At 43.7% G+C, this 21,676-nt stretch overlaps 1 protein-coding gene across 5 annotated transcripts in view; it reads right to left on the reverse strand.

Moving 5' to 3' along the window:
* The window catches only part of FHOD3 (formin homology 2 domain containing 3), a 498,310-nt gene that overhangs the window by 167,750 nt on the left and 308,884 nt on the right, over window positions 1-21,676 (reverse strand). For 3 of the 5 annotated variants that reach the window (XM_055233750.2, XM_055233789.2, XM_055233781.2), the window contains exons 7-9: window positions 19,530-19,641; window positions 11,662-11,756; window positions 3,032-3,175 (exon numbers count right to left, since the gene is read on the reverse strand). In XM_055233750.2, the coding sequence (XP_055089725.2) occupies window positions 3,032-3,175; window positions 11,662-11,756; window positions 19,530-19,641 (351 nt within the window). Of the gene's footprint in view, window positions 1-3,031; window positions 3,176-5,682; window positions 5,704-11,661; window positions 11,757-19,529; window positions 19,642-21,676 lie in introns of all 5 variants that reach the window. The other 2 variants (XM_055233761.2, XM_055233770.2) reach the window with 1 other exon arrangement.

The raw sequence follows: 21,676 nt of genomic DNA on the forward strand, positions 1-21,676 counted from the left end.
ATCTAGCTGTGCGGAAAAATTTATGAATGAATATCTTCCTCATAACAGCATTTGTAATTGTGAAAACTTTGAAAATAATCTAAATCTGAAAAAACAGGGACTAGTTATATGTACTATGGTATACACATAGATAGAATATTGTACTTCTAAAATATTAAATTCTTAAACATGTAATGACAAGGGAAAATGTTTCCAACATGTTTGCTAATAAGATTCAATATGCAACACTATATGTAGACTACTATGTCCCTCATCATGAACACACACCCACATATACAAAAAAGACTAGAAAAATAGACCAAAATGTTAAAAATGGTTAGTGATAAAATCATGGGTGATTTTTTTTCTTTTATGTTTTCATATACCAAAAATGCTTTTTGTTATTTTCCAAATTTTCATCAATGAGTACATATCATCTTTATAAGTGGAAAAAGGAAATATTTTTTAAATGTATTACTATTAATAAGACTGATCAATTAGGTCAGAAGTGGAAAAATACAACCCACAGAATGGGAGAAAATATTTTCAAATTATATACCTGATAAGGGTCTAGTATCCAGAATATAGAAATAATTCCTAAAACTCAACAATACAAAAATCAAGGCTAGGCACGGTGGCTCATGCCTTTAATCCCAACATTTTGGGAGGCCAAGGCAGGTGGATCACCTGAGGTCGGGAGTTTGAGACCAGCCTGACCAACATGAAGAAACCCCATCTCTACCAAAAATACAAAATTAGGTGGGCGTGGTGGCACATGCCTGTAATCCCAGCTACTCAGGAGGCTGAGGCAGGGGAATCGCTTGAACCTCGGAGGTGGAGGTTGCGGTGAGATGAGATTGCATCATTGCACTCCAGTCTGGGCAACAAGAGAAAAAACTCCGTCTCAAAAAAAAAAAAAATCAATTAAAAAATGAGCAAAGGATCAGAATAAATACTTCTCCACAGAAACTATACAAACAGCCAATATGCACTTAGAAAGAGGCTAAACATCATTAGTCATCAGGGAAATGCAAGTCAAAACCACAGTAAGATACCACTTCACACCTACTAGCTGGCTATAGTAAAAATGGTGGACAATAATAAGTGTTGACAAAGGTGTGGAGTAACTGGAATCCTTATACAGTGCTGGTAGGAATATAAAATGGGATAGCCACTTTAGAAACCAATCCAGCAATTCCTCAATCAGTTAAAGATAGTTACCATATGACCAGCAATTTCACTTCTAGGTATAAACCCAAGAGAACTGAAAACGTATGTATATAAACTTCAATTCAACACAAATGTTCACAATAGCATTATTCATAAGAGCCAAAAGGTAGAAATAACTCAAGTATTCACTAACTGATAAACGGATAAACAAAATATGGTGTATCCATATAATAGAATACTGTCAGCACAACTAGGAACAAATTAGTGATTCTGCAAACGTGGGTGAACCTTGAAAACATGCTAAGTGAAAGCTAGCCATAAAGACCACATTTTGTATGGATCCATTTGTCCGAAACGTCCAAAACAGGTTGACATCCAAAACAGGATGCCACTGATGGAACATCCTCAGGGATTGCCTGGGTCATTGTATTCTTTGAGTAAGTTTGGGCCTAGAGGAATTCACTTTCCTGGTTGAGATCACACCACCCAAGAGAAAACACATCTTCAGATCTGCCCCTAATTGGCCATGGCAGGACACTGGGATGATGAGGATCAGCAAGAAAGAGTATCATTTCAACACTCTCACAGTTAAGTACTTTTAATACCGTGGGGGCATTTGACCTAAAATTAACCCACAGGGAACAGTCTCAACTCAAGTCAACAGGGTCCAAAGCCCTGATGTGTAGCCCAAAGCAGAACTGGCGTCATGGGTGAGTGACCTGTGCAGTTGCTTGAGCAGAGGAGAGAGGTACAACATGCATGTCTGCCATTCCTTGCTGCTCATGTGCACAGATTCTGGTAGACTGGTGATAGGAGTTCTGAGGGACTGGAAGTGAGTACAAGGTAAGTATGTTACACCTACAACTGCGGAGGCAGGGGCACTGACAGCCCTAGGGGCCATGCGTCCCTTCGAGAAGGATTTGAGTGCAGACAGAAGACAACCCATGAAGCCTCTCATATCCTTTCTTACCCTGTTACCTTCCCATGTTAGACAATAACTTATGCTGAAATTACAACATAAAAGAAAGGAAAAAATGGGGCAGCTCCTAGATCCTTTTTCTTTCAGCCCTTTCTTACTCTTTAGTAAGTTAAAGGCAGAGTGTTGGTAGAATGTACATACCTCAAGAAGTGATGTAAAAACAGTGCAGTCAGTTTCATACTGTTTCTGCTGTTCTGGTAAGAACAAAATACACGTGCATGTGGGAGCTACAAAATATGATTTAGATAATTTGGCTGATTCTGCCTACAAGTTAAAGGCTCTTATATTTGCATTCTAAACTGACACTTCATAATATAAAGACAAATGGTAAAATTCATGGTAATAATTTTAAATTTTAATTTTTCTTTCCTTACAACATTACGTACCAGATTAGAAAATCACTGTAACAAGGTGGGAGAAACCACAGAAGAAAGTGAAGAGTTGTTTCAGTATCTTTAACAGCACTTTTGCTCGAGTGTCCTTCATTTTCGTTTTGCATTGGTTCCTACGAATCATGTATCTGGCCCTGCCTGAAGTTCCACCCCACTCAGGTGTAAGAAATGTGATTTCTGTCTCTATCTCTTTCTCTCCTCGTCTCCTTGAGTGAAGGTGCTGCTGACAGACGGCATGTTCTTTAAAAGAAAATAGCTAACCAATTTCCCCTATATCAAGGGTTCTTGAGCTTGAATATGCATCAGACTGTCCTGGAAGGCTTGTCATAACACGGTCTGCTGGGCCCTCAGAGTTTCTGATTCAGTAGATCTGGGGTGAAGCCTGCGATCCTGAATTTCTAATAAGCTGGTGGTGCTCATACACTACACACGTGGTCTAAAGTAGGCGCCATCTCAGCCTTTGACAATTGCCAAAGCTGTACAATATCTTACAAAAGGCATGGTCTGGTACCTCATAAATGTTGAGTTGCTCCACTAAGTCCAGGTCAGTCCCTTTCTTGTTCAAGTGCCTCTGGGACACAGCAGCGATGCCCAGCTCCTCCAGGCAGTCCACAACATCATAGAAGGTGTCTTGGTCTGGCAGTCCTGATAACGTCTGGAAGAAGAGAAGAACCAGCTACAGACACACCATAGAAGACTGCCTTGAGGCTCTCAAGGCATTTTCCAATGCCTAATCCACGCATATTATTATAATCATGGCCACTAAACAATCCAAACAGATGATAAATTTATTTGAGCAAAAGCCTTTTCAGTGTGGCAGGCAGAATGAACCCAATATTCTCCCCTCTGGTGTACATGCGCTACATAATCTCCTCGGCTTGAGTGTGGGCTGGACACTCCCATGAGAGGGGGCCACTCCCATAATTAGGTTACATTAGGTGGCAAAGGTGAGGGGATTTTGCAGATGTAATGAAGGTCCAAAAGCAGTGGATTTTGAGTTAATCGAAGGGGTGACTCTCCCAGGTGATATTCAGGTAAGCCCTTTAAAAGAAGGCTTAGATCTTCTCTGAGCTCTGGACTGGAAAGAGATTATCCCACTGGCCTCGAGGCAGCAGCAACCACCACAACTTTCACAGAAGCAAGGAAATGAATTCTGCCAACTACACAGGCTGGAAGAGGACCCCAAGTCTCAGATGAGACTTCAGCCCTGGGCGACACCTCGGCTGCAGCCTTGTGAGACCCTGAGCAGAGGACCTACTAAGGCCATGCCTGGACTCCCTGCCCCATGGAAGCTGTGAGATGATACATGGATGTTGTTTGAAGCTGCTAAGTTTGCGGTAATTTGTTACATGGCAATAGAAAACTAATGTACTTTGTAATTAGAAACTCCTGTTAAGATCCATACACCAAACAACTGGAGTTGTAACAATTTTATTAAATTGTATTTAAATTCAATAGGGCCTCCCCATGGTCTATGAAATTTAGAAAAGCATGAGAAATTTCAAGGCAGCGATTAAGAGACAAAAAGAGAACCCAAGAACGAAAAAGCTGACTTCTCTTGGAATTCTACCTCTTAAGAGAAGGAGGGTATCTGAGACAAGGCCCCGGCTCAGAGCTGGAAGGAGCCTGAGATTTACTGCAAGCCCTTTATCTTATACACGAGGGAGAGAAGGATAAACGCCCGAGGCAGCAGGAAGTGACTGAAGACACTGGGATAAAACCCTGGGCTCAGAGCTGCCATTCCAGTCTCAGCCTTTAGTCCCTACTTACTTCACTATCTCTGCATTTCTAAGAACAAGACATACATTCCAAAATTATTCTAAACATGATAACTTGCCTAGGAAGGAATAAGACCAACACTTCTGTAAAGATCATTTCATAGCACTAGCTTCTCTAACACTTTTATCTTGGGGCTATCAATGTTGGAAAGAAGGCCTCTATTCATTACTCGAATAATGGCTTTTTCCTTTTTAAGCTGAGCAAACAGGACACAAGTCACTGCTATTGAGATCAGAAACTAATGAAAACTAATTGTGATGTGATAGCCTAATTATTCAAGGCCCCAATAAGGACACAAGGCAGGAGGCTGTGAATCTGAAGCCATCATAAATAGGTGTTCACACTTGGGCCGCCACATATGACAGCACACACCAGTGTCTATAGGCACCAGGCCAACCACATCGCACTGACAGGCAATAACGGTCATCAGGGCTGCCCTCTGCTTCCAACATTGATTGAAAAATTGCACATCATTCAAAGAATCCTATCATCCTTTGATTTTAGTGAAAACTCTAGAACTTATTAAAAGATGAGAGGCAAATGGCAATACCATGCCCAGGCAGGGTGAACAATTAGAGATGCCCTAACTGCCAGCTGACTCTGCAAAATGCACAGCCTGAGGAATGCAGGTGAAGGGACGTCTAGTGTCAGAATTAAAACTTCCTACACAGCAGCGTGGGGGTCAGCCCCAGGCTGCCACTCACAAATGCAGCTTTTTCCGGCTGTGTAAGAGGGTGCTATACATCTTTTAAAAAATTCATCTTTTTTTTGGCTGCTTCTCTAATAGGCCCAGCAAATTCTACCACACTCCCACCTGTCCCTGGGCCTCCCCTCCCAGTTCCACCCTGCAGCCTCTGCTGCTAAGTTGTCCACTTCTGACAAAAATGGCAGCTTCCCCAGAAAAGTCTGCGAGGTAAATGTTTCCTGACCCCTTTCACCCTCAGACACTAAAGGTGCCGAGCATAGCTGCCTGATGCTTGGTATCCCTCCTTCTGTTTTTTTCTTAGACTTTGTCTTGACAAGGCCTGTGACAAGTAAATCTTTACAGATCTCTCTCAGAGTGGGAAATTCTGTCCTAAAGGACATTCTTCCCCCTCCCTGGGTTTTCATTGATTGCACCAAGTCTTTCTTGCAGGATAAAACCATTGTGGCAAAGCCAGTACATGAATGTTCATAGCAGCGCTATCTGTGGAAGCCAAAAGCTATAAACACACAAATCTCCTTCAGCAGGTGAATGGGTAAGCACATATGCATCTCTACAAGGAATACTACACAGCAGTGGAAAGGAGTTAATTAATATATTGCATATATTAATATATGCAATAAAAGATTAATCTCAAAAGGCATTATACTGACAGAAGCCAGCCTCAAAGGGTTACTTACTGTATGATTCCATCTGACATTCTTGAAAAGACAAAATTACAGTGATAAGAGAATAAATCAGTGGTTTCTCAGGATTATATATAGGAGGTCAGAGTGTCACTATAAAAGGATAACATGGGGGAATACTATGTTATTATTAGTCTGTATTCTAATTGTGAAGGTGATCCATTTCCATGTATGTGTTAAAACTCATATAGCTATATTCTAGAAGGTGCACTGTTATGGTTTGAATGTGCCCCCCACCCAAAGTTCACGTGTTGGAAACATAAACCCCAATGCAGCAGTGTTGGAAGGGAGAACCTTTAAGCAGTGATTAGGTAATGAATGGATTAGTTCTGTTATCTCAGGACCGGGTTAATTATTGTGGGAGTAGATTCCCCGTAAAAGGATGAGTTCAGCCATCTTATCTTCCCTACAACCCCCCTCACCCTCTGTATCTCACTATGGGATAGCACAGAAAGAAGGGCCTGGCCAGATGCCAGCACCTTGATATTGGACTCCAAGCCTCAAGAACTGTAATAAATTTCTTTCCTTTATAAATTACCCAGGCTGTGGTATTCTGTTATAACAACACAAAACAAAGACATAAAATTGATACAGAGAAGTGGGCTGTTGCTATAACAAATAACTGAAAACATGAGAGCAGCTTTGGAATTGGGTAATAGGTAGAGGCTGGAAAAATTTGGAGAAGCAAGCTAGAAAAAGCCTAGATTGACTAGAGCATTATCTGGTTGACTCTGGTGGGAGCTCAGAAGAAGAGAATAGTTGTAGGAAAAGTCAGAGCCTTCTTAGAGATTGCTGAAGTGGCTGGTAGAAATACAAATGGTAAAGCCAATTCTGAAGAGGTCTCAGATGGAAATGAGAATCAACGTAGTAGAAACTGGAATAAAAACCATCTTTGTTTTAAAGTGGCAAGAGCTTGGCTGAACTATGTCAATGTCCTAGGGCTCTAATGAAAGTCAGAATTTAAGAGCAATGAACTAGGATATCTGGTGAAAAAAAATTCTAAGCAAAATATTGAAGGAGTTGTATGGTTACTCTTAACTGCATATAGGAAGATGCAAGAGGATAGAAGTGATATAAAGACGGAGTTTATTAAAAGGAAAGTAGAGTAGAAAAATTTGAAAAAGTCACAGCTTGGTCATGTAAAGAGCGAAAAGGCATCTTTTGGAAAGCATACCAAAGGCTTGACCAAGTGACCATTTGCTACAAGGATTATAGTATGGATAGAAGGGAGCCAGTGTTATTCACCAAGACGATGGGAGAAAAACTCCAAAGGCATTTCAGAGACCTTCTAAGCAAGCTAGGACCTTGAGGGCAAGGTTTCTGGACAGACACCAGCGGTACCTCAGCATTCACTGCTCAGGGCCCCTCAGGATCCTGTTCCCAGAATTCTGGTGCAGGATTTTTTGGCTGCCACAGCTGTGACTCAAGCAGGCCTTGTTGCTCTGGAAGGTACAAGCCATAAAACACATGGTGCTAATTCTGCAGGTGTGGAAAATACAAGAGCTGTGGAGCCATGGTGACCTCAACCTAGATCTAAAAGAAGGTTACGGACAGCCTAGGGTCCCAGAAAGAGACTTGTCACAGGGTGAAGCCACTGTGGAGAGTCCCTACTAGGGAAATGCCTAGTGGAGCCAGGGGAGCGAGGCAGCCCCCAAGACCCCAGAACTGTAGAGCTACCAGTGTGCAGTCCAGCCCGGGAAAGCTGTAGGCATAAGCTCCAACCCAGGAGAGCTGAAGCATGGGCTGAGCCCAGCAAAGCTATAAGGATGGGGTTGCCTGAGGCCTTGTGGGCCCAACCCCAACCCCAGTGTGCCCAGGATGTGGGACCTGGAGTCAAAATAGATTATTCTGGTGTCTTAATATTGTTTTTTTCTCTCTTGGGCTTTGGAGTTGGAACTAGTTATCCCTTTCTTCTTGCCTATTTCTGCCTTTTGGAATGTGAACATCTATGCCAGTTCCAACAACATATTTTGGAAGTAGGTAACTTGTTTGATTTCAGACTCACAGCTAAAGGGAAATTTGCCTCAGGATGAGTTGTGCCTTGAGTCTTACCTATATCTGATTCAGATGAGACTCTGGATTTGGGACTTTGAGTCTGTACTGGAATTCATTAAGACTTTGGGGCTAATGGGATGGAATGGATATATCTTGCCCATGAGGAGGACATGAATTTTGGGGATGGGAGCAGAATGCTATGGTTTTAATATGTCCCCCAAAGTTCATGTGCTAGAAACATAATCCCCAAGGCAACAGTGTTGAAAGGAGATAAACCGGATGAATGCCATTATCTCAGGAGTGGGTTACTTACTGCAGGAATAGGTTCCCAATAGAGCATATGTTTCACCCCCTTCTCCTCTCTTCCCCTACAGCCCCCTTGCCCTCTACCATGGATGGCACAGCAAAAAGGTCCTCACAAGATGCCAGTACCTTGATACTTTGATATTGAACCTCCCAGCCTCCAAAACTGTCAGAAATTGATTTCTTTATAAATTACCCAGTCTGTGGTATTCAGTTACAGCAACACAAATTGTACTAAGACAATAATTTTAAAACAATAAAAGTAAATGTAAAAACAAAGGCAACTACTCAGCATGTACCATCTGGATTAGTTATCCCCTAGCCCCACTGGACAACTCCTCTCCCCATGGCTCCCTGGGATCCTGCTTTCCCTGAACACCCTAAGCCAGCCTCACGGTAACCCCTCTTGTTACTCATTCTACCTCCCACCCCAGTGTGCTTCATCCTATTTTACAAGGTAATCAGTTTTAGAACAGAAACCAGGATAGGACTCAGTGTCATTGTTTTGTCATGGAAATGTCCATTTTTAAAAATTCTATGTTATTAGGGGCCTTTATTTTGTTGAAATCAATATTTAGAAACGACCCAACTTGCAATATAATTTCCCAGATTTCACAGTCTGAATGTTTTCCAGACCCAGATTAACATTTTAATTTGTTATTTTGTTTGGTATCTCAGAGGAGTTTACTCATTGGGCAACATGCATTACTACAATACAACAAAACAAAACAAACCCGGCATGAGTGCTGGTGGTCTGTTGACTTGTTCAATCCATTTATGCCGGAGGTTGCAAATTTTTTTTGTGTGTGTGTGAAAAATCAGACCTTGGCGATGACCTTGAGAAGCAGGATATAAATAACTCGCACAAGCTTAGCGTTCCAATAACGGAACACTAGGCATAAATGAGTTAAGGAAAGGATTGCATTTGAATGAATGACCTCAAGGATCTTTCTGGATGTCTCCTTGGCCAGAACTAACAAAGGATGAGAAAGAACTGCCAGAAGAGAAAGAGTAAGTGAGGAATTCCTGGACATCAAATGCCACAGAATGCCAAACAGAGGGTGACAGGCACTGGGTCTCTGCCAGTGATTAGCAACAAAGTACCCACATTGTGTGGGTACTGCTATGATCATAAGAACAGCTGGGCATGGCCTTATCAATAAAATAGATAATGTTACAATGGGGAACACTGTGGCAGTGTGAAAATTCCATTTTTGCTGAATTCAGTGTTTTCCAAAACAATGTCAATGACTAAAAAGGACAGGAAATAGATGACCTTAATCCTTAGAAACCAACAGAAAATTGCTTCAAATCAAATGGTAAAATGAGCTCATAAAAAGAATTGAAAATAAAAGCAGAATTCTTAGGATTATGCTTTAGAAAAGTTGTGCCCATTTCCCACCAGGGTTATAGGAGTTTCCTGGGTGTTCATCAACAAATGATACTTCATTAAAAGGCAATCACTGCCAATGTGACCTGTGAAATATGTCTTGTTGTTTTCGTATGTATTTCTTTTGTTCTTAGTTGGTTTAATGTCTTTCATTTTTCTACTGAGTTCATAATATATTTAGGATAATATAATTTTCTACCTTTCTTTTTGTAAACAATCTCCTAGTTTGTCATTTGCATTTAGTTATCATTTGTGATTTTCATTTTGTAAATAAGATCTTTTAAAATTTTATGCAGTAAAATAGTTAAATCTCTTCCTCTGGAACCTGTTTCACTGGTTTTATTTTTAAAATAAACATTACCAACCACAGACTAATTAGTCTTCATCTCTCTCTCTCTCTTTTTTTTTTTTTTTTTCCTACGGTTTGATATATTCCATTAAATGCCTTGAGCTCTCTGGGGCTTACTGTGGTATACGGTCAAAGTATGTTTTTGTTTACTTCCATTTAACAACACCTCTCCAATCAGCACCTAACCCGACCCCACCAATGTTAACTGTACAGTGAGTTGTTCTATATACTGAGGTCTGTTTCAGAGCTCCTCTGCACCAATCATCTGTCTGCTGAGGAAGGGGCCAGGCCACATTGTTGTAATCCTCAGAGTTGGCACATTTTACTATCTAGTAGGAGAAGTTGCTCTTCATAATTATACTGCTTCCTACAAATTTATCCCCAGTTCATCAGGGAAAATGTTTCTCCAGTCATATTTCAGGAAGGGACTCTGGATCTTTCTGAAGCCCTAACCATCACTGCAGATGAGGAGTCCTGCAGGCTCACACCCAGCATAAGCATGTAAGGAGAGTACAAGGAAGGCCCATGGGGCGGCTGGCGAGGTGCCTGTGCTCTAAGGCATGGCGATCCAAATGGAGAAGCTCCAGACCTGAGACTGGGCCTGTCCTGGGTCAGCACGGGCCCCCTTGTTTCAGAGCAGCACCTCTGGGGAAGAACACCAAAGACCAAGACTGCCCTACAAGGTGGTGATCAGGGAGGGACGCAACAAGAGGAATGAGAGCACAAGGTGTGGTCACCATCACATAAGACAAGTGGGACCTACCCCCAGGATTCCTTATCTCAGCCCAAGAGTCCAACTTCAATATGCAGTGGAACACGTGCACCTCGTGTCTTCCTGACATGTGAACTATTTTCTTAGAGTAAAACTTCGTAATTTACATTCCCTCAAGGAAAAATGATTTTAAAAAATAATTTTGGCCAGGCGCAGTGGCTCACGCCTGTAATCCCAGCACTTTGGGAGGCCGAGGCGGGTGGATCACCTGAGGTCAGGAGTTCAAGACCAGCCTGGCCAACATGGTTAAACCCCGACTCTACTAAAAACACAAAAATTAGCCAGGCATGGTGGCACGTGCCTGTAATCCCAGCTACTAGGGGGACTAAGGCAGGAGGATCTCCTGAATCTGGGAGGTGGAGGCTGCAGTGAGCCGAGATCATGCCACTGCACTCCAGCCTGGGCAACAGAGTGAGACTCCGCCTCAAATAATAATAATAATAATTATTATTATAAGGGGCCAACTTGATAGGAAATGCAGTCATAAAATTCTGTCATTTTTCTGGTTTTACTAAAAAGACCAAAGCATGAACACACTCAGGCACCCACAGGCCTTCACAAGCACGCACACCCGCACCCATCCACCCCACATGTCACATAAAGGATTTTCTCCTGTAGTGCACACTGCAGCTGTGGTTCCAGCCACTGTGATGGGTGTCCACATGGTGTGGCTTTTATTGGAACGGAAAATTTTAGATTTTCACAATGCATTAGTTCCCTATGACTACTGTAAGAAAGTACCACAAACTAGGTGGCTTAAAATAACAGAAACTTATTCTCTCTCAGTTTGAAAGACTAGAAGCCTGATATTAAGGTGTCAGCAGGGCCATGCTTTTCCTGAAGGCTCTACAGGAAGTCTGTCTTTGCCTCATCCTCAATTGGCAGCCAGCAATCTGTGGCGTTCCCTGGCTTGTAGATGCATTATTATGACCTCTGCCTGTCCTCTCATGGCTGTCTTCCTTGCATGTTCACATCGTCTTCCCTCTGTGCCTCTTTTCCTCTTATAAGGACACAGTCATTCTGCATCAGAGCCCACCCTCATGACAAGATTACATCTGCTACGACACTATTGCCAAATAAGGACACAAGCACAGATACCAGGGGTCAGGGCTTTAACATATCGTTTTAGGTGATGCAATTCAACCCATAACATAGTCAACCAACCTTGTTCACCAAAGTCATTGCATAAACCAGTAGCTCCGTATCAACTCCATCTTTTTCCTCCAGGATTTCCATGATATTTGACCAAGGTTTGACCCCTATGAGTAAAGCAAAAATCATTAGAAACAGCAATTCATCAACATTCTTTATCTAATTCACATCACAGTTTATTATCCAAGGACATATCCAGTGATGGCAGCGTCTTTCAGTCACCAAATTTCAAAGTGTGACATTATCCTTAGGATGGATTTGAGCATGCTTCTAATTGAGAATATTTCTTAGTAGGGAACCCTATCTCACATCATCCTTGTCCTTTTGACAAGAGCATTGTGTACGCTTCAGTGTCTGGATGCTTACTTGCTTGAAAATTTCTTCATATTAAATATGTAATTTTAAAAAATCCAATCATTGCAACTCTGTAGGTCATACATTTCCCCCAGAGCAGAAAACTCTTGGTAAGTACTCTATGAATATCCATCAGCACAGAAGAAAAGGGGATGTGGAAGATCTTAACATCCCTCTAGCAGTGACTCCAAGAAATAAGTGACATGCCTGTCTAGCAAACATCTCAAGAATGGAAGTATACTACATCTACTCCATCAAGGCACAAATACTATTAAGTATCAGCTAGGTACAAGGCATATTGGGCAGCTGCCCTCAATAGGTTTATAATCTAATGGAGCAGCTAGGCATAAGCCCAAGAACAGACACCAGCACAGAGCAACGGCTGAGAAGTGTCCAAGCATGCAGCTAAGCCTGTCACTGTGCAAGTGAGGTCTCTTGCAACAGGGATGACTGCAGGGGACTTGGCACAAGAGGTGACTGCTGCCTTGGCTCTGCAGGAGGCTTATGGGTGGTTATTTCCAGGATCTAAGAGGAACAGGAGATACTCCGCATTCACATTCAGGACCACCAAGCCAAGGGCAAGACCAAAAAGGGGCACACAACACCTTGACATGGTTTTCTAGGCCCAAGATGAATATTTGAAGTGAAGTGAAGTAAGAATTGCCTTGCCCTTGGCTTGGTGGTTTGCAACATGAAACTCTTTCCTGCTTTCTCTATAAAGATCTCAAAGGGATATTGCTTATTTTTGCTTGAGAGAAGTAAACTTGGAAATAACCTAAATACAGCAGTTTCCAAATGCTGGTCCTTGGATGGGCTATGTCAGAGCTGATTTTGGCCTTGAGAACAGAAGTTTCCCAAGGACCATGATAGTATCTGTCTTGTTGATCTCCGTGCTCTTAGGACAGTACCTGGCATATAGTACATGCTCAGTAAAATGTCTGCTGAATAGTGAATGGAGATCTCTGAGAAGGCAGGAAGTGGGTTAAGCTGAAGCAATTTTAAAAGAACCAGGAAGCAGATGCACACAGTAAGAAAAGCAGAGAAGACGGGATTTAAGGGAATTTGTTTAAGAGGACTAAACAAAGAATAGGTACCTACTTACTACAAGATGTAAAAGACACAAATGTAGCTCAATGTGGAGATCTTCTGGCTTTCCTAAGTGAACAGAAAGTCTTTTGCTTTGGCTAAGTTGCTCAGCCAGTCAGAACTGGGCAATCTTCTATGACCCTTGCTAACTGAGCACAAAGACATGTTCTTTCTCCTTTCACCTGCTGACTACTGAATTATCTCCTTGCTGATATTGATCATCAAACTACTCTGAAGTCCACACCACAGTGTAGTTGTTCTTCCAACCCCCGCAAAGTAACCATCTCAGCTCTCAAGACAGTCAATCAATCTGATCAGCAGGCCTTGGGTCTCACTGTCCAGTTTAAGAGAACTGGATGCCGCCGTTTGTGTTTATAATAGGCGCAGCTTCTAACATTCACATTTTGTATAAAACCTTGGCATAAAACACATGTTGTGGTGAGTTACCCATGCATGGTTCAAAGGAAGAACGTGCAGGAGAGAAAGTATCAAAACTAAGACTTTCTAGTGGTGCTAATGGTTGCTTACTCTGGAGCCAAAGATGCGAAACAGGTCCTGAGGGAGCAAAGGCCAAGGAACAATGGCAGGCAGCCCAGAGAGAGAGGTAGCCAGACTACATCCGTACACCCCTTAAACAGACACATACACATGTGTGCATCTAATCCTTTATAACAAGAACACTCAAACACTGGCTTAATTTAACTGAAAAATGTGTTTTTAGCTGGGTTATCTGAGTCTCTTATTACCATTTAAGGATTTTAAGTCTGGAAATGTGCATATATTTGTATACTCTTAGGATGGATGTTCATTCTTTTTATTGTTTTGGGGCAGAAAATCGGAAATATTTACAAGAATGAAGGTGAAAAGGAAGAAACATTTGGTTCAACAAAAATAGCCTTGGCAGGCCTCAGGCTAGGCCTGTGTTCAACACCAGCACTTGGACGTTTCCTAGGAGCTCCTGTCAGAGTTATGGGGTCCACTCACTCCCCTCATTGCCTTTGCTAACTCCCTACAATGTGTGTGTGTATGTGTGCATATGCGTGTGTGTGCATATGTATGTGCGTGTGCGTGTGTGCGTGTGTGTGTGTGTGTGTGTGTGTGTTGCGGAGGAGAGGGTTCCTGTACTGGAATCATAAACCATATAATGCTAGCCCTTCACATAACAGAGAAAGAAACTGGACCCCAAAGGAATGGGATGGAGGGGCTCAGGAAGCTCATCTGGAGCTCCTAAGGTTTCTGGGATGACTCTACCTACCTTATAGGATGACTAAGAATTGTCATTGAGATAAAGCACTTTGTCTTTTTTCCTTAGCGCTGCTGGAGTATGTTAGAAGACAATACTTAATCATTGTCATCTGTCTCTCTCCAACTCCACTGCCCCCCACCCCCACCCCAAACACTGGAGTACAGGTTCTGTGAGAACCTTTTTTCCTGATGACTGCAAGCACACAATTGATACTCAAATATGTGCCAAATAAATCGGTCCTATGTGAAAAATGTTTAGAGTTGTGCCTGTTACATGATAGATACTCAAATATCAGTAGCTGTAATTGTAATGGTGGTGGTTGGTGGAGATACCCAGTTTACGCCCGGGCAGACCATCTGCACTGACTCCCGGGCCAGTCCTCTCTTAACCCAGATAAATAAATACACACAGAATCAATTGCTCAATACTTCTCCCCTCTTACTTTCCTAAATCTCCACATTAAATCCAAAGGAAAATAGGATATCTAGCTCAGTGCCTCAGACATGGTTTGGTCTAACACTCAAACAGAAGCTCCTCACAGCACGTTCCATGTCTTTTCACATACTACATAAACACACTCAGCGTAGATGCTTCTGCTATAAATAACGGTGGAAAGAGAGTTTGAGTTCTGTCAACCTGTAGCTTCCACTACACTTTACACGATCTTCACAGATCGATATACTCTTAAGCAGAAAGTAGAGATGGGATCGCTTGAAAGGATGGCTGAATTTTTTCTCTACTAATCATGTGTGATACTTATGTTTAAGAATTATCAAATGAAAAACTGAACTACTTCAAAAGCTCTGCTGAGCCAGATTAGTGGGACTTGAGATTTAGGACAAATTTCAATGTGAGTTATCCTCTCTGGCCACTTGCCTCACCCTCTGTGGGAGAGGCAAACCTATTCACTCAGAAGGAAGGATCCCATACCCAGACAGCAGAGGGGTGTCAATCAATTTCCTGTCAACCACCACAGGGAAGACCTTAAGGAAAGGGAGTCTCTGACGTGGCAAAATGACAAAGCAAGGCTAAGGGCTCCCATGAGCCTTTCTCTCTTCCTGCCAGGCCCTGGCCACCAGAAAGGGAAAGTGACTTAAAGATGCAAGCAAAGAGAAGAAGATCCAGTGGTCTGATATTAGTACCATACCATGCCCCACAGATGAACTTGAATCCACCTTTTTATCTCAGGCCCTGAGCAAAAGTGCAATTGCCTGGGTCAAATGGAACATTTTAAATTTTCCTTCTTTGGCCAGGCGCGGTGGCTCACGCCTGTAATCCCAGTACTTTGGGAGGCTGAGGCGGGTGGATCATGAGGTCAGGAGATCGAGACCATCCTGGCTAACACGGTGAAACCCAGTCTCTACTAAAAATACAAAAAAATTAGCTGGGCGTGGTGGCGGGCGCCTGTAGTCTCAACTACTCGGGAGGCTGAGGCAGAAGAATGGTGTAACCTGGGAGGTGGAGGTTGCAGTGAGCCAAGAGCGCACCACTGCACTCCAGCCTGGGCGACACAGCTAGACTCCATCCAAAAATAAATAAATAAATAAAATTTTCTTCTTCATAAACACTGACCACTCCTTATGATGGACTTTAACCCCTTTGGCTTTTATCCCTGCTAACTAGCCCACTCTTGGCCCCAGACCAAATTGCCCACACTGCAGAATGAAGCCTTCTGGTTAGCCCACGTGCAGCACGCATGATGTTTATATTTATAATGCAACCAAAGGAATTTGTTCTGGACAACTTCATTTGCTTTAGGTAGTAATGATTTTTGAGGACTGGTAGTTTATTTGTTGGTTTTATTGCTGATTCCTTAAATCTGACAGTTTTCATTATCCAAAAGAAACTATTCAAAAAGACAACTGCTTATATATATGTCCATTCATCCCTGCTGAGGAATGAGTCTAAAGCCACTTTGAGAAGTAAAATTTATGATTTATTTATAAACTTGTGCACAAATGGATATGCTCAGTTTACCCTAAATCACCTCTGGCACCTGTCTGCTCTCTCACCCAGTTGAGAGGGAACTGGAGAGCTGCTTCTAAACCCACTAGGTGGAAACACACCTGGAAGTCATGTTGCTCTCTGCAGAACACCATGGCATATTTATATGTTTAATTCCATCATAGGATTCAGGAACAATTTTACTAGCAGTAAAATAGGATGATGTTATATGTGTGCATTATAAAATCACAGCCAAGACCACACGTGTCCATAAACATGCTATTAAGCCACACATGATAAGCTATTTCTGAGTTTTTCCATTAGTGTCATTCCTTTTTTTTTTTTATCAGCTGCTAGTGCTCAGCGGCAGACAGATAACAGCAGTTGCCAAAATTGTCTCGAATTGTCTATACAATTTAAGAAATTGTATAGACAAAAAACATAAAGCTGTCCAGGCGCGGTGGCTCACGCCTGTAATCCCAGGACTTCAGGAGGCCGAGGCAGGTGGATCATGAGGTCAGGAGATCGAGACTATCCTGGCTAAAACAGTGAAAGTCCATCTCTACTAAAAATACAAAAAATTAGCCGGGCATGGTGGCAGGCACCTGTAGTCCCAACTACTCGGGAGGCTGAGGCAGGAGAATGGCGTGAACCCAGGAGGCGGAGCTTGCAGTGAGACAGGATCGTGACACTGCACTCCAGCCTGGGCGACAGAGTGAGACTCCATCTCGAAAACAAAACAAAACAAAACAAAAACCAAAAACAAAAACCATAAAGCTAAGAAGACAATTCATTAGCTGTTTTTTTAAAAATTCTTATTATTTTTACTAATCAGGAAAAGATGGCCATTGTTTTATCTTAATGGAGAGACTTGGTCTGACAGACGAGAATCTCTGGCTGGGGCTATGGAGTCTTGGATATGGTATACAAAGGCCTGGGTTCATTTCAGGATCACGCCCTCATCCATCACAACATTCCCTTTATGGGATATGAAGTTCAAGGAAGGGAACTCCAAGCTGGCAGTGCAGCAAAGCCAAAGGAGAACCCAGGTCATGAGAAGTTGGCCCCTCTACTCATACCCATAGCAAGGGCTCTGGGGTTACCTGAAGCTTAGGACAGTAAGATGAAGAGTTTGTTAGTTGTCCTCAAGCAACTGCCAGAGTTAGGAGATGAAACACAAATCCTCCAAGGATAAAGGAGAGGAGCTGCTGCCTGCCAGCTGCCAAAACACACACTGCTGACCTTAAACCTAATTGACTGGCCTTGGAAAAGCTAGACTTGGTTTCTGTGAAATCGGCATTCCTTATCAAGGATTCTGGGCCCGCCCCATGATCTACTCTTGGCCATAAGGGTCTTCCTGCCTAGCAGCAGAGGGTAACATTTTGTGGCAGAAGAAACTTGCCTCAGCCTGGGAAACACCTTCCAGACTCACAGCCCCTGTCCACGTACTAGAGTTTGTCTCCCTAACATACCCCCAACAAAGAGACCTCGAGTTGCCTCCTCGCCTGCCATCAGCCATGCCTAATGCCGACATCTACCTGCATGTTAATGGGTATAGGAGCCCCAGTTAAAGGTCCTGGATACTTTTCATTAACTTTCATTTAAACTTCTAAAATAACTCAAGCTACTTTCTTTCACATTTGGATTCAGCATTCAAAGGTGGGTCTGAGTAACGCTAAATCACAGACACAACTGGCTGGGCATGCTGGCTCATGCCTGTAATCCCAGCACTTTGGGAGGCCGAGGCAGGTGGATCACGAGGTCAGGAGATCAAGACCTTCCTGGCTAACACGGTGATACCCTGTCTCTACTAAAAATACAAAAAAAAAAAAAAAAAAAAAAAAAAATTAGCCAGGCATGGTGGCGGGCGCCTGTAATCCCAGCTACTCAGGAGGCTGAGGTAGGAGTATGGCATGAACCCAGGAGGTGGAGCTTGCAGTGAGCCGAGATCGCACCACTGCACTCCAGCCTGGGCGACAAAGCGAGACTCCATCTCAAAAAAAAAAAAAAAAAAAATCACAGACACAACTGGTTTGAATCAAAAGTGCAATTTAGGCTCCTCATTTCTTCCTGACACATCCTGGCTGGTTTATGCACAAGTGTGCACGCACACACACACAACTATAAGGAAATATACCAACAGGTTAACAGTGATTATCTTTGTTGAAATTATAGGTGAATTTTTATTGTCTTCTTTAAACTTTTCCCAAGTTTTTATGATTATAACAGTAGTATTACAGTTATAATCATAAAAGGAAAAAGTATTGTCAAGTTTTTGTTCTTGAGTCTTTGTGGAGATGATGGTAATAATACCTGGGTCCTATTGGGGAAGAAAACAAACAACAAAAGACAAAAGGATAAAATCATTTTAATTGGGAAGCGTTTTAATTCCAGGCTTCCCAATATCACAGGGTCCACAGCATGTTACACAGCAAACCAGAGCAGAAGCTCATTCTTCGCCACGTGTTTGCAGCATGCCTGCTGGCTCTGGGCCAGCTGGGGTGCCGGGACACCACGCTGAGAGACAGAGACCCCATCCTGGAACAGGCAACCCCAACTTGGAGAGACAGGGATGGGCAACACCACCACAGCAGAGAAGAGGTGCATACATGGGCTTTAAAAGCACATGCCCAAGGTAAGGGGGTGGGGGTATAGCCAAGGTGGGAGAAGGGGGTGGCAGGTGGGCAGGAGTTGAAGGGTGAAGGGTCCCCTTAGCCAGGGGACTGACTTTATGCTATAGGCACTGGGAAGCCACTGGCAGGTTTTGGATGTGACCGAACTGTTTGGGAGGGTGGCCAGGAGCATAGGTTAAACCTAGTGAGGGCCTGAGTAAGGCAGGGCAGGGATGGAGGAGAGGAAGGGAGAAGGTTCTAGAAACATCTGGCTGTCATAAGCAATGAAGCGTAGAGGGGAGGGGAGGAAGGAGCCAGGGCGACCCTGAACAAGACAGGAAGAACAGGAGGAGGAGCTAGACTTCCGTGTTTCGGCGGCAGGAGCTGGGTAGAGGCAAAGAGAAGCTCAGGATCTGACCTCTCCCAGGTAAGCTCATGAGCACTTTTCTTTCATTATCAAACTCCATTCCAGCCCTAAGCTTTGTGTGCTTACTATCCTAAAAAATGGTTCTTGCAGTAGGAAGTCCACATCTCGGGAATTCTGTTAATTCTTAAATCTGTCTCAAGCATGTACAACGCGGAAGCCTCCCTACATTAGACACCTTCACCTTCATGACATGAGGGCAGGGACTACTCACCTCTTTTCGTGTCAACAGCAGTGACAGCCTGAATTAGGAGAGGTGCGTTGGACTCCGAGTACTCTACAAAGACGAGCAGCAGCTTCAGGGCTGTCTTCACCACCAGGCGGAACTGGCAGAAGAGATAAAACCATCACATCACTGCCAACAAGGCCCTGTGCACCTGAGAGCATCTTCCTAACCGCAGCGGGCACCCAGCGCTTCCTGATGAGACGCTCTCAGAGATTACACAGATTCCTTCACAGATCCTCACAGTCCCTCATTAGACGCCTCAGAAGGCAGATGTTAGTACTATCCCCATTGTGCAGATCAGGAAACTGAGGTACAAAGTTCCCTGCCTGCAGTTACGCAGTAAAAAACAGAACCAGGACATGAACCCAGGATGCATGGCTCCAAAACTCACACCTGGCAACTCTCAAACACGAGCAACTGCTGAATCAATTATGTCTTCCTTTTACCCCAACTATAACATTGTGAGGTAGGCATAAGCACAATTCTTATTTTTCTGGTGAAGAAGCAGAAACAGCAGGTTAAACAATTCATCCAAAGTCACAACAGCCAGCTTAGGTGGAAGGGAACCGGAACCAAGTCCCCCATTCTTAAAGCCAAGCAGAGAAGGCCACCTGGAGCTGTAGAACCCCTACTCCCTGGATCCAGGGCTCAGCATTTGCCAGGAGCCGCATGAAGCCCAGAGGCCTTCCCTCACACAAGCAGAAGCCCTCCCTCAGTATGTGCCCTCGGGGAGGTCACAGGCTATTCACCTACAGAAAATCCCAAACCTCCCAACTGAAGCTGCCACAGGTTCCTAACCCCAGCTTTACAAGCCCTGGGGCTGCGGCAGCCTTGGGGTCTCCAGGTCAGCCTCCAGGACCCCTCAGGTGCTGCTGCAGGGACTTGCCCACAGTCTTGCCCTTGATTCCACTTCTTTCCAAAAGCCTCCTCCTAAAGGAACTCATACACCAACTACCTCCTGCAAATGGGTTCAAACTGGGCAGCTGAGAAACAGCAAGGTTGCCTTGGGCTGTACACTGCACCCCAAGCTGCTGGCTTGTCAGTGGCCCCATCCTGCTACAGGTAAAATGTGCTTTCAAGGGTAGAGGGGGCTTATTTGCACGGTGGCTGCAGGGCCTGGAACCGCACTTGGCACAGAGGGAGCTGGAAGGTGTTTGTTGACTGAATAAATCAGTTAGTGACCAAGTCAATCAATCCATGACCTCTCGCCTACCCCCTGAGCCTGTATCACTGGTTATGGCAAATCAGCTCCAGCTACTTCCTGTGTTCTGCAGCCCAAGGAAGATTCTGTGCCTCTTGGACACATCTGACCACATCACAGTGTTAGGGGACATGGGTAGAATTTATAGGTAAATTTGGGGGAGCCCAAAGAGGGGACTGTGTTGTGCAGTCCACAGGGAATAGCTTAAAAACACCACTCACCCCAAGTCATTCATCCACATTCATGCAACCCCTTTACCCCCTTGCTTCCCTCTCCTCTGCTGTCATACCTACCAAGCACACCACTTGTCTTTTCCTCAATTCCACATCTCTGTCTAGCCCGTGCCCAGGTGCTCAGCTCCCCTTTATGAGGAAACTTCTTCAAAGAGGTGCTACAGCCTTTGGCTCCACCTCCTAACTTCCCACTGACTCATCACCCCAATTTGATAGGACTTCCATCACCACCACTCGGATTACTTGTCCAGGTCACCACTGGCCTCCATGGTATCAAATCCAGTGGTTACTTCTCTGCCCATTTTTGCTCAACTCTCAGCACCATGTGACAACTAACTGCTCTCTCCAAAAACAACTTCCTCTCCCTCTGGGCAACCAAAGTCTCCTGAGTGGCTCCTTTTTCATGGGTTCTTTTTGGGTGCTCAGTCTCTCAGTGTGGGAAGACCTCTGAGTTCACTCCTCTACTCTCCTTCTCTCTCTTTCCACGATCTCTCTAGGTGAGTTCATCCAGTGCCCTGGTTTGAAAGTCCATCTAAGATCAGATGCTAAATACTGCACTCCAAGCCTGTCCAAACTCCTGAGCAGGCATCATATCATCTCCTGACATCTCCACTCAGATGCTAACAGATTCACTGTGGCCAAAACAGAACTCTCAATTTTCATTCATGCTTACCCCCTTCCACCTACCACTCCTAGCCTGC

This window comes from Symphalangus syndactylus, chromosome 1, assembly GCF_028878055.3.
Source record: "Symphalangus syndactylus isolate Jambi chromosome 1, NHGRI_mSymSyn1-v2.1_pri, whole genome shotgun sequence".
Lineage (NCBI taxonomy): Eukaryota > Metazoa > Chordata > Mammalia > Primates > Hylobatidae > Symphalangus > Symphalangus syndactylus.